At 58.4% G+C, this 13382-nt stretch overlaps 1 protein-coding gene across 14 annotated transcripts in view; it reads left to right on the plus strand.

The window, feature by feature from the left end:
- Positions 1-13382, plus strand: part of ABLIM3 (actin binding LIM protein family member 3) — a 57083-nt gene that overhangs the window by 23041 nt on the left and 20660 nt on the right. For 12 of the 14 annotated variants that reach the window (XM_076349879.1, XM_076349883.1, XM_076349882.1 and 9 more), the window contains exons 2-4: positions 9782-9922; positions 12423-12606; positions 13021-13133. In XM_076349879.1, the coding sequence (XP_076205994.1) occupies positions 9782-9922; positions 12423-12606; positions 13021-13133 (438 nt within the window). The remainder of the gene's footprint in view (positions 1-9781; positions 9923-12422; positions 12607-13020; positions 13134-13382) is intronic. The other 2 variants (XM_076349880.1, XM_076349878.1) reach the window with 1 other exon arrangement.

Here is a 13382-nt window from a genome sequence, read left to right on the forward strand (position 1 = left end):
GCTAAAATATTCCCAGGGATAATGGGAGGGGAATTAAATAGTTACTGTGAAATTCGAGCTGTGCCTTTTGGAGATTTATTGCCATTCCTAGAGCCTGCGATTCCCCATTGAGTACTACGTCTCCAGCCCCACGCTCGGTAGAAATACCATGCCTGCCTGGGAGACTGGGCACACCATGTAAAATATACAGGCAGCTGTGGCGCATTCAGCCTGCATGTGGATATGGTACACCAGGTGCTGGGGGATCTCTTTTCCGCAAGCCAACCGAGGGGCTGAACTCATCTCTGACCTGTGTGGTTATCTGCAGCACTCAGTGTCAGTTCTGGGATGCAGCCCGGGGCCCCGATGGGACAGGCGCTCTGGGTGTGATACGCAGATGTTAAGATGAGAACAATATTGGTTGTGGAGAGCGGCTCCTGGTGCAAGCGCGGTGCTGGGAGCAGAGGCGGGCAGCAGCCAAGAGGATTTTTCCTGCAGCTCTGAGTGCTGCGCCCAGGAGGGTGACCGTGGGAGGAGCAGCCCCTGCCCTGCCTGCGAGGAGGGGGCTGCTGGATGCACAGCCTTCCTTCTCCCACATCGCCCAGTTCTTCCGTTCCTCCTGCAAATTGCTGCTGGGCGGTGCATGCGCAAGGTGGGGAGCAGCTGGCCCAGTGCAGGGGGGCTGAGCATCCCACAGACCCTTCTTGGAGGGGATGAAATGGGAGGAACTGCCTGGTGCAGTGTTAGTCATTGCAAAAAATCCTCAACAACAGCTTGGGCCTGGCGCGGGGAGGCAGGCTGCAGCCCTCCCTTGGGGGTCCCACTCGCACCCAGTTTGGGGGCCTGTGGAGCCCAGAGCTCTGCTGGAAGGGGCTTCCATGATGTCTGCAGACAGGCAAACGTGCTAGCACCAGGCGTCCCAGCTGCAATTGCAGTTCAAGGAGATCTTGTTGCCATGACAAGCTGTACAAGTGTTATCTGGGAAAAAAAGACCCCAGCACCGCTTGTTGGAGATGGGAGGAAAGCAGCCAGCGTGGAGGGCACATACACACCATACAAGCCATGCACTAATGTGGCTGCAAGCACGTGTGTTCAACCGCACAGGTTAAACTCCTTCTAATGTGTGTTACCTGCCAGTATTGCACCCCCAAGACCTCCTGCCTTGCTCCAGCTCCCTCCCTCGCTCCGTGCTGTCTGAGCTCCCATGCACAGAGGTGCACAGCCGCACTCCTGGCCCCTTGCCCTCATCCAGCCCCCGCGCAGCCGTCCTGGCAGGGCCCTTGCAGGAAAGGGAAGGTACCAGCGAAGCTCTCGAGAGATACTGGCCCCATGCCACAGCGCTTGCCAGGCGGTGGGGGCTCGTGCCCACCAAGCCCTCCGCTTCCTCATTTATTTAGTAGCAGGGGCTGGTGAGTGACAATTAAACTTTAAAGGGTGGTTCTGCGCTGGGGGATGAACGCTGTTAAAATCCCCGGTGCCTCTGAGCGGGCGCTGCTACTGGGGTGAGAGCATCAGTTGTGGAGGGTGCAGCCCAGCTCCGGGCACCCACTCCACGGCACAGATCAGCGTGGGGCTGGGCATGCTGTTTAGGGTGCGGCAGGGTGCCATGCTTGTCCTCCTTCCATTGCCTTGTGGGCGATGAAAGGATCTCTTTCCCCAGACAATGACACTTGCATGAGTGGTGCTCTGGGTGTCACCGCATCGCTGTGACCCTGCAAGTGAGAATGCCACACAGCAAGCGTAGGCTTGTTCCCTGTGGTGCTCCCTGGCTGCTGCCGGGCTGGGTGGTTGGGGGTTCTTGGGACAGCATGCTCCCTAGCTCACCAGCTCCAGGCAGCCCAGGGAATAGCTGTCAAGCTGGGGAAGCTCAGAAGCACTACACAAGGCTCTCTGTTGTCATGCTGCTCTGCACTGAGGTCTTCAAATTTCCCTGCAGCTGCAAGAACTAGAAGAGCAACTTTTTCCTCTTTTTCTTGAGAATCTGGAAAAATCACAATTGCAGCAGTTGGTGCTTTCAGCAAACCAGGGACATCCTGGGGCCCTCGCCCAGCACACCTCACAGCCCAGCTGGCAGTGGGGCTGGGTGGTGGCAGGGGGGTTCCCCAGGGGGTTGCAGGTTTCTGCAGGGGACCAGGTAAAACCTGCTGCAGCCTCAGCCGGCAGCGGCAGCAAGGTCTTTGGGTTTCCCCAGCACGTTATGGCCCTGCCTGGGCTGCCCACGCTGGGGAAGTAAACATCCTGCAGGCAGGCATGGGCAGCTGCTGACAGCCAGGTCAGCGCGGGGAGACAATTGCTGGCTTCCTCTGCGCTCACGTTTGGAGAATAATTTCCATGAATGCAGCCAGAAATTAACTCTGCCGCGCGGGCAGGATCCTCACTATTCACTGCTCCATCTTTTTTTCCTTTTTCCTTCTATCCTCTCTCTTTTTCTCCTTCTCTTCTTCCTTTTTTCTCTTTCCCCTTCTTCTTTGTCTTTTCCAACTGTGTTTTTGACCTCCCTCCTCTCTCTTTTCGGAGTGGTAGCAGTGTGTGTCCCCCGCAGACCAGCTCCCACCCTGGCACATGGTCCTGCCATGCCCTCGCTGTTAGCACGAGGCTTTGGCACCCATTTGGGCACCTTCCCACGTCACTTGGCCAGCCACAGTGGCTGCCACCCCTCGAGTCTGTGCGACAGTGACACTTTGCTGCCTCCTCCCAGCTCCAGCTTGACATGAGCTCTGGGAAACCCCCCCTCAGCACTGGGGGACCCCCCCAGCACTGGCTGCTTTGCTTCACAGTGTGGTGCTGGGAGCTTGAGGAGCAGAGCAAGAGGAGAGGCTGGCACTGCCCGCTCCACCCCTCTGCATGGGCAGCATTGCCCATGCGGTGCAAAGCACAGTGCTGCCGGCTCTCTGGGCTGTGCCCACACCCCTGGCCCCCATCCTTCCTGCCTGCCATCCTCCTAAAGTAGGGTGTGAACATCCCGAGGTTCAAATCTGCAGCGAGCCCCAGGGTCGGGGGCTGGAGCGGGGCCAGAGCGTGCATTTGAGCTCATTAGGAGCATGTTGCAGTGGTTTCAGCCAGCTGCCAGCCCCCCTGGGAGAGGCAGCAGGTGGGGGGAGGCGCAGACGGTCCAGACAGTGGCACACAGAGGACGGGGAGCAGCAAGGATGCTGCAGGGTGGGAGCACGGGACTGGCACCCCTGCCCTGCATCCTTGACCTACCTCTGCAAAGGAACAACTTGCACAGAGGTTGACTGGGAAAGATTGAGCTGCCGTTATCCTCTGTGATGAGCCACGCTCATTCAGGTCCTCGCCATGATACCTGGCTAAAGAGGACTCCCTTCCCCGTGCGATGCCGGTGCTGGCCCAGCATCCCCGTCCCAGCCCCGTCCTGCTGCCAGCAGCCACGTGCCTTCAACCGCACTGGCATCTGCCACTGCAGCTCCACTGGCTGCCGTTCTCATGACACCCACATCTTCTTTGTGTCCTGTGTCATGCCGAGGGAGGTGACGCGGTGCAGGAGTGACGGTGGTGGGGGGCAAGGGGACAGCATGAGGCGGGTAGAGGCAATAATTGGTCATGATCTAATTAGGGAAGCCTAGGGCTAGATTAGGAGCTGTGACACAGTGGAGGGCTTTTAGCCGTAAGCTGCAGATGGCTCTGCCTGTGAGCTGGGAGAGGAGAGGCTGGCGTGGACTTGCTGGGGTTCGTAATCCTGCCTGCACGACGCTCCGTGCTGACTAACAGGACTGTTTTCTGATGGTTTGGAAATACCTCAGTGCCTGGTCTGTGTAAGGCAGGTGGTCCCTGTTGCTCCCAGCCCACGCTCCCCGCACTGCCCCGCTCCCTGCCCACCTTCCCTGCCAGTGCCCGTCACAGCCCACTCCTGCGCTGCATGCGTGGGGACAGCAGTGTATGCAATGCAAACATTGGGAGAAGCAGCCGGAGCTGCTCCAGGCTCAAACTATCCCACAGCAGATCTGTGGTACCTGCCCTCAGCCCGTTCCTTTATCAGGAGTACCTGGCCTGCCCCAGCCTAAAAACCTAAATATTAAGTAAGGAATCATGTGACACTTCTGGATTTTACTTAGGGGAAAGATCAGAAGAGAAAATATTTTGACCAAAGGTAAATACATAATTTATTTTCTTCTTGGTCAAAATGACTTTTGTCTGCAGAAGCTCGATGGAAAGCGTGGCCAGCTGCCTGAGCACTGAGATGGCCATGCAGATGTCACAGCAGGTGTCAGATTTGCCACCGGAGCTGAGCACCCCAACTGCTGGCCCCTTCCTCTATTTCAGGGGTAATTTGGCTGATCTTTCAGCTGGGCCACCAGCACCGGCACGGTGGGGTGCACATGCCCACATTGTGCCCCTTACCCGGCTATCTGCACCTTCTTGGCAGGGAGCTGGGGTGGGCGAACAGCCGTGGTGGCCAGAGCAGGTGCATTCCTGTGCCCCGGGGTCGGAGGCAGCCCTGGAGGACGGCTGGCTGCAGCTCTCCCCGTGCCGCCTGCGGCGCCAGCATCATTTGGCTCCAAGCCCGTCTTTGCCTTCCTCCCCAAAGGCACTTTTATGGCCACAGCTGAGCTCTTTGGCCACTGCGGGATGACAGGCAGGAGCCCTCAGCCCCGCTGCTGATGAGAAACCCATATCCCACGGCCACTGGAGCTCCCACCCTTCCTCCCCGGCTGCCCTCGGAACGCAGCACTGCTCCTGCCTGGAGGGGAAATCCTTCCCCTCGCCCTCGCCTCCCATGGGGCTCAGAGCCGGCCGGGTCACCCTGCATCCCTGCTGTGGCAAGAGGATTTGGGGTGCATGCTTCTGGAGCGCCACCTCTTTCTTCCCACATCCTAGCAGGGGTTTCTTCCGTGCCCCCTCCCGCTCTCCGCCCCCAGTCCAGCACATTGTGTCCCATCACCAATGCTTCACCCCAGCCTCTCCCTCAGCCTCCAGCGCTTCCAGCAAAATTCCTTTCTGGCCAGTCATTGCCGCCCCTCGGCCTCGACGCCTCTGGGGCCAGCACACTGGCGGGGCCGGGCTTCCTCTTCCTGAGCTGCCCTGGCCCCCGCCACGTTCCCAGCCCCCTCCTTGCCTTCGCCCAGTGCCGTGGCATCAGCCCTTCCCTAGGGAGATGAGGGTGCAGGGTCTGCCAGTTGAGCCCACCTCTGGGTTTGGGTACCCGGTGGGGGTGCCCAGCTCCCCTCACCCTTCCTGGGGGAGCCGCATCCCGTGTGCCCCCTGTGCCACGCTGGTCCCACCACCCCCAGTGGGTTTTTGCGAGAGGATGATTTACAGCCCCAGTTAGTGCAGGGAGTGTGCAGAGGATGACTGTGGTGAATCGTTCACTGTGAGGCAGCAGGGAGGAGTGGGAGGCAGCGGCTGCTGAAAGGGGGCTCAGCCTCATGGAGGTGTGAGGAATCCTGACAGCATCGTCCGCCTTGACACACTGCTGTTGCTCCCCCTCACCTCCTGGCATCCACCCCAACTCGGGTCTCACCCAGGCACACACCCAGCACCCCCTGGAGCTGGACCCCATGCTGACACTCACAGCACCCAGCGGGGACATCTCCCCTACATGCAGCCAGCACCCGCTTGCTCACACCTTGCTGCACGTGCATCACTCAGCCCCAGCTGCACCCCCTCCCACCCTCTGGCACCCACCCGCGTCAGCTTCCCAGAGTGGCACCACCTCTCGTTATTAATTAAAGGGTGAATGCTTTGCTTTTCCACAGTCCCCTTCACCTGTGGCTCTCCGACCATTGTGCAAATATTGATTACTGGTAATTAATTAAATCAGGCCTCCCCATCCCCCTGTGGAGATGCTGTCTCATAAACATGCTGATAGCAAACACAGTGTCAGGGAAGACTTTCCGAGCTGGGTGGGAGCTTCCAGTTACCTGTTGCTAATGATGCAAACCCCACCTGCAACAGTTTCTACCTAACTGACCTTCCTGGAGGGCTAATGGGCTGGGAGAGGGAGACAGGTGGGAAACCAGCAGGACCTGGTCTGATCCCAGTAAGGGATGATGGATGGATCTTTATAAATACTGCTGTGTCCCTTGTTCTTTGCAGCTTGTGCTCCTGGAAACTTGGTTCTAGGTTGCTGCTGTGGTATGTGGGGCTGTCTGGGTGGGGGTCCCAAGCAGCCGGTGGAGCTTGCTTTGTGTGAGCCTTTCAGCCTTGAGCCCACCCTGGGGGGCTGTGCCCTGTTATCTGCACTGGTGTTGAGCTGCCATCCCTCCAAGGTAGATGGGGATCATCTCCCATCAGTCCCCCCCTCCTGAAGGGCTTAAAGCATTTCAGAGGCAGTATGAGGGTTCAGCACTCCCCTGTCCTGCTGCTCCTCGGTGGAGGGCTGGGATGCTGTGCAGGAAGAGGACAGGAAGGCAAACAAGACTGTTGACCCTCCCAAAGCAGAAGGTGGGTGCTCTGGGAATGAAGGAGGAGGATTGCCTGGGGATGCGCAGCAGGAACCTGCAGATTGGTCACTGCAGCATGGCTTGGAGGATCTCTTGGGCAAGGTCCCTCTGCCCTCCCAGGGGACAAAACTCCTCTACACAGCCTTGGGTTGTCTGGGGGCACTGTCTCTCCCACCACCAGGTCGCAAGCTCCCTTGCTTGCGTATGGCTGCCACTGTTTGTCCTGCGCAGGGCACCAATCCCTGACCAGAGGTGCCACCTTAATCCGGATCAGTGGGAAATCTGTTGCATGCCCATGCAGCCCTGCGCGGCAGCTTGCTGCCTGGCTGTGGCCACAGCGGCTCATCAGACTCTGCAGACCAAGCACCAGCCAGGACATGGGGGCAGCCCTGCAGGAACCCGGCCCTGGGCAGCCTTTTGTGATGCATTGTGGAGCACAACTGCATTAATTGCTGAGTGAAGCCAGCTTAATTTCCCGCTCTACCAGCAAAAGCGGGAGTAAACTGGGGTGAGATTAAGGCATTCCTTGGGCAGCTCCCAACCCCTCACCCCAACTGCTGTATCTCGGCCTGCAAGGCCACTAATGCTACTTACATTATTACTGGATTATTTTGGTGTAATAAGCTTTGCCCTGCTCAGCTGTCCCTCTGCTCAGGGGTGTTGTGATGTGTAATACTTCCTGCACGAGGCCACGAGGCGGGCAGCTGCCTGCTCAAAAACAAGCAGAGCCCCAGCAAAACAATGCATTAATGTTCCCGGAGCAAAATTCCAGCATGGGCCGGAGGTTAATCACAAATCGGGGAGCTTTCGGCTTAGTGCTGAACAAAGCCAGCAGGCGGGAGGGCGATGGTGCCCTAAGCTGGGTCCTGACCCATCTCCATGGGTACAAATAGGAGTGACCGTATCGGTTTAATCTCTGCCAATGATGTAACACAGCTATGAGCATCTCTTCTATCCTGGACTCCTTTTCCTCTGCCTTCCCTCCCATCAGACCTGCCAGTGCAGGGGCTTGGTGATGTGTTGCTATGGACACCAAGAAGTTTCCCCTAGAGACCAGAAGCCCAGAATAAGTGGTGCTTGCATTTTCTGACATTGATTTTCTTTTTCTTCCCTTTTTTTTTTATTACTAATGTTTGTTTAAGTGTTGATTAATTCCCAGCCTTTTACCCTCCCTTCCCTCCTGCTTTTCTCTCCGAGCTTTGTTGATTGCCATGGCTGTGTCCCAGGGCTTGGCTTCTGCTTCGTTCTCGGCGAGGGTGCGAGCACAGGGTGTGTGGGAGGAAATTTCAGTGCTGTAACTCTTGCTCTGCTGGAGACCCCTATAGAAGAGATCCCCCACTTATTCCAGCCTCAGGAGATCCTGCTGGGGTCAGACCTGGGTCCCACTGGGCTGCTGCAGAGTTCGTGGGCGCCTGCCAGCAGTAGCCACTGAAGGGGGTCCTGGAGCCCTTCTTCCCAAGGCTTGTGCCTCCCTGCAAAACATGCCTGCAAAAGCATGGGTGGGGCACTCTGCTCCCTTTACAGGTGTCCTTCATCGTATTTGAGACCTCAAGGTGATTTAGATCTAGACTAGTTAGCATCTGCTGGTCGGAGCTCCAGGCCTGACTCCTGTTTTATAGCACTTCTGTTGGCACTGCAGTACCCTTTAGTACCTCAAGTACCTCTGTTGGCCTCTGAGAGCTTTTGGCCTGCAAGAGCACAATCAGGAGGGAAGTTCCAGCAACTCTTGGAAGTTCACGTCAAGGCTGGAGCCTGAGCTTTGCAGGGTCTGGGAGGCACTCGCAGGAAGGCACCTTGGCTTTCCTTGCAGCCCTCAGGTCGGACTTGGCAAGGCAGCCAGTCCTGAGCAGCTCCAGTCCCCCAGGTTTATGGCCCTAGGGGATGGAGCAGCGGTCAGGGAGTGTCAGCCTGTTTTCCCAGTGGTGAGCAGTGCTGCACAGCTGTAGAGTGCGTCTCTGGGCGCTTGGCATATGGGATGGGATTTTACTGTAAGACAGTCTCAATGTCATTTTGATTTCTCTTTCTTTGCTTTTGAAGCCAATAATGGGCTGTTTCTGTTCCCCGCCACACGATCTGCCCCACAGTGAACGAGGAGCCTCTCTGATGAGTGATCTCCTCTGTCCTGTGTCCCTTCCTCCCTGCTCTGGAGGGAGTTCACATACCAGGTTTCAATCAGCCTCTTCTCTTGTTCCTGGGAATGCAGTTCAGCACTGGGTCAGAAAGGCTCCAGTCCATTGAAATCCTGCCCTTCACTGCTTGAGTTGCCCAAATTGGAACTCCCTCTCTGAAATCTTACAGTAAACAAGTCCTTTGCTGCTTGGCCCCTGCCTGTAGCGGTTAGCATGGCATCAGGCAGCCCGGAGCTCCTGCAAGCAGCCTGTGCACTTGCAGGTGGGGCAGGGAAAGCAGGAGTTGCTCTTTGAAGTGTTTTCTCTGTGTGTTTGGGGATTGTGCTGAGAGAGCAGAAAGACCCCCTTTCCGTATGATTCTTCTCCTGGAGTGTGGGGCAAGGCTGCAGAACATCAGCCCTTCGTGGTGGTCTGCAGAGCTGCTGGAGGGGGATAAGGAGTGGAGGTGAGTCTCAGGACTGTCTGCAGCAGAAGGTCAGCTTCTTGCCCATAGCTGGGGGAGCCATGTTGCCCTCCCCTCCCCTGCAGCGCCCGGCTCAGCGCAGAGCCTGCACACGCAGTGGTGCTGCTCCGGAAGGAGCAGCGGGGCTGGGATGCTGCTCCTCACTGAGGAGGTGAGAGTCCCACCAGGGCCAAACACTCAATTGCTGCAATGTTTGAAAGCTCCTTGAAAAATGACTTCTTCATCCAGTTCCTAACCAAACAAGTGGAAGCTCCAAAAAACAACAGTTCCTTCCCGTGCTGCTGCCAAATCGGAGCTCGCTGGCGTGTTTCTGAGCAGGTCAGCAGCAAGCCAGGACTGCCCGAGGGCTGAGTGGAGCAGAGCTGGTGGGTAGCTGGTCCCTGAGTTGTACTTCTGCACCTGATCAGGAGATAGGAGAGCATCTGAGGAGCTCTGCATGGCTTTGGAGCGATGGTGCAGGTGGCCTGGTTATCCATGCAGGGACAGGGAGCAGTGCCCAGGCACTTGCACTGCACAGCACTTAGGACTGCAGACCTGTGAGCCAAACATGGGTAGAGGCTCTTTTGTGGGGACAGGGAAATCCCAAATCCAGACAGGGATGTGCACCCAGCTCAGAGTCACCGCATGCTGGCATGGTCTCAGCTCTCCTTTGCACTTAGCGATGGCCTGATGTCTGGCTGCTGTGTCGCAGTCGCCGGAGGGCTCTTCTGCAGCTGCCCAGCTGAGGTCAGTGCCATGATGCCCGGCTGTGTCCTGAATGCTAACAGACTCTTCCCCTCTCTCGCTTTTCCCTCCCTCCTTTCTGCCAGCAGTTCCCTATCAGCAAAACCCCTACACGCCCGGGAGCAGCTCCACTGTCATCCAGTGCTACCGCTGCGGGGACACCTGCAAGGGAGAGGTGGTGCGCGTCCAGAGCAATCACTTCCACATCCGCTGCTTCACCTGCCAAGGTAGGACGGTGCCACCCAAAGAGCTGGTGGCCAGGCTGCACCATGGCTCCAGCTGCAGTTTGGAAAGCAAAAAGCTGGGGACAGACCTACCTGGCCCCCTGACATGTGGTCACATGCCCGGGGCTGGCAGCTTCCTGCAGGGATGGATGTGGTGCGCTGCAGGGAGGCAACGGTACGGGGCTGGCACGGTGCAGGCAATGCCCCTGTGTGATGCCAGAGCTGGCAGGCTCTGAACAGGAGTGTCCGAGACCTGGGCACTGTCACTACCCTCAAGCTGCCTAAATGCCAACAGCCCACACTGCACCGGTCCCAAACATACCCACAGCCTATCTGTGATCTTGGGGGGCCACCACGTCCTTCATCTGCCTGCCTGCCCCCAAAGTGAGAGGAGGAGGAGGTGTCACCAGCCTGGCTGAGAGGCAGTGAGGTGGGGGAGATGCCCGGAGCAGCTCTTGACGGGGCTGGGGGCAGGTGACAGATTGCTGCCACCCGTGCGTGGGATGCGACCAACGTGCCATGGGATGCCGTGTGCTGCTGCTGGGGCTCAACGGCCCCCGGGGGCTGGCAGAACTAGAGGAGAGAGGTTGCTCAAATCCTCCCTGAGCATGAGAGCGAGCTGCAGAGCGGTAAAAGCTAACGGCCCAGAGCTGATGCTGAAGGGCTCCTTAGCGTGTTTATTAAAGCAGCCGCTCTCAACCAGGCCAGTGGCCACTTCTGTAGGTTGTAAAGCATCCCATTACCAGGGCGTTTTAAAGGTCTCTGGTCTTCCAAGCTCCCAGCACCTTGTGCTAAGCAGGACATAAATCCCTGTTCCCCTTGGCCATGCTTTGCTCTTCCTCCCCCGAGGACAGAGGGTTTGGCTGGAGGGGACTCTTCCCCTGGGCTGTCACCACCCCTGCTGCAGCCCTGTAGCCCATGGTGTGGGCAGCCCCAGATCTCTGGGAGGGGGTGTGGGCCCCAGGTTGCCCTCGGGGCTGACCTACATGTGCAGGGCGCTGTGCCGAGCCGCTTCCCAGCTCGGTGTGCAGGAGCGAGCGGGAGCTGCACATCCAGACAGAGGTCAGACAGCCGCCGGCTTCAAAGGGGCCAGGAACCAGCAGGGAGAGCTTGGCAGTGCTTGCTGCCTGATTTTCAAGTGAAAGGGAATAAATAATGAGAGGAAATCCTCCTGTCTCACCTTCCCTCACAGCTCTTCCCCCCCCCCCGCGCCACCTCAGGCTGGCTGCTGCCAGCTCTCATGCCAGCCCCACAGCTTGTCACCGACGTGTCCCCGGGAGCCTGGCACAGCTGGTGCAGCCCCTGGGGATGTGCTCCAGGTCCCACACCAAACGCGGCCCAGGCCTGCCTTGTTTTTTCTTGCTTCTGTTTCCTAATACTGTGCCAGAGCTGGTGGCCTATCCCTCGTCACTGATGAGGAAATGCTGGCAGGCTGTTTCAGAGAGCAGCAGGTGCTGGCCCTGTACCCCCTGGCTGTCAGCCCACAGCTCCGGGGAGCAGCTTTGCAGGGGATGCTCTGTGGGAGAAGAGCTTCATCTCTGCTGTGGGCCCTGGGGAGGGTGGCTGCTGTGCAGGCTGGCCCATGGGTGCAGGTGAGGTGTGTGAGGACAGGACAGAGGGGTGCTTGCAGGTGAAGGGTAAAGCAGAGACCAAGATGGGCTGTGCCAGCAGGTGCTCAGTTGTTCTGTAGTTCCCCCTTCCATCCTGTCACCTTGCGGGACAGGTGATGGGCATTGTGCAAAGGCCTCAGGACCTGGTCCCTGTGCTGTTCCTGAGGTGCCTTCCAGGGTCTGATACTCTCAAGGTCTCTCTGTGGATGGAGAAGATGTAGGAGGGAAATGACATTAAGGGCCAGGGCTTGCCACATCTCCTTGGATTACTCTGATGGGCTGTGCACCACCCACGGTTCCCACAGCAGGGAAGGAAGCGAGGTTGGGCTGGACACCTATGGAAAAACAAGCAGTGAGAACACCAATCCCAGTGTGTCCCAGGACCTGTTCCCATTAGGGCACGGCTTTGTGTCCAGGCCAGGGAGTGGAGATGGCTCATCATGGAGAAGGCCGTGCCCCAGGGCGTGGAGAAGACCTCTCCCCATCTGTCCCTAGGGCATGCCCAACCTTTGCATTCTTGTTCTTGGCTTCGCAACACCATGTGAGTGTCAAATGGAGGGGCTGAGCCCCATCCAGGTGCCATGGGTCCAGGAGGGGATGCCACGGACCCTCCTGGGCTGTTTGCGCAAGGCGAGTGGGGTCTGCAGGGGTTCCTCTCCCTGCACTGGGGTTCCCTCTGGAAGTGCCCAGCTCTGGCTGTCTGGGCAGCACCATCCTGCACCCTGCCACAGCCCAACACTGACATCTTGTGGTGCTGGGCGAAGGCCCCAGTGTGTCTGGTGGGAAGGGAAACCCTCTGAGATACAGCAGAGGTGGGCTCAGAGATCCCGGCCGCGCCCCGGGGCTAGACCTGCCTGTTGCCCCCTTGATGGGTGCGTGTCCTCCCCCTGCAGTGTGCGGCTGCGACCTGGCCCAGTCGGGCTTCTTCTTTAAGAACCAGGAGTACATCTGCACCCACGACTACCAGCAGCTCTATGGGACCCGCTGCGACAGCTGTGGGGACTTCATCACTGGAGAGGTCATCTCTGCCCTGGGTAGGACCTACCACCCCAAGTGCTTCGTCTGTAGCACCTGCAGGTGAGCTGAAGCCATCACTGAGGGCACACAACCCCCTTGCAGAAGCCCCGTGCAGCCCTTGGCCATGTACCGGGGAGCAGGGTGTTCATTAGCCCGCAGCCCCTCATTCCCTGCTCAGCACCGCAGCAGGCACCTCCTCTGCGTTTTCTTAGTGGAAACCCTTGGGAAGCAATGAAATGGCTCCGATCCTTCCCTTTGCAGCCTGGAGACCTGCCTTAACGCCTGCATTGGTCCTTCTGCCCCGGCACATGTTGCACACTCCCTGCCTCCCCTTGTAGCCCTCACCTGGAGCCCCTCCGCTCCCCAGCACCATGGGTCCCACTGGCCCCTGGGGGAAGGAGCTCACAGGCAGCCCAAGCGCTGCATGGAGAGGAGTGAGCGGCTCACGCCTCCCCACCTTTTCCTTGGCCGCAGGAAGCCATTCCCCATCGGAGACAAGGTCACGTTCAGCGGGAAGGACTGTGTCTGCCAAAACTGCTCCCATTCTCTCATCAGCACCAAACCTATCAAGATCCATGGGCCCAGCCGTAAGTTGACTGCTCTTGTGTTATGTGATGGCTGCAAGGAAAGGGACCGCCTGCCCCTGGACCAGTGCTCGGGGAGGTGTTGGGACGGGCTTTGGGGCCAGTGTGCAGCACTGCACAGAGCCACGGGTGTTCGCAGAGGTTTTGGAGAAGGAACAGGGTAGTCCTGTGGCTCCACCCGGGATTGCAGGTCACCGCTGGTTTCGGAAACTCCCTTGGCCTGTTTGTGACCTGGGCGGGTGCCGCCACCAC

Source organism: Aptenodytes patagonicus, chromosome 12, assembly GCF_965638725.1.
Source record: "Aptenodytes patagonicus chromosome 12, bAptPat1.pri.cur, whole genome shotgun sequence".
In the NCBI taxonomy this organism is placed as follows: Eukaryota; Metazoa; Chordata; class Aves; order Sphenisciformes; family Spheniscidae; genus Aptenodytes; species Aptenodytes patagonicus.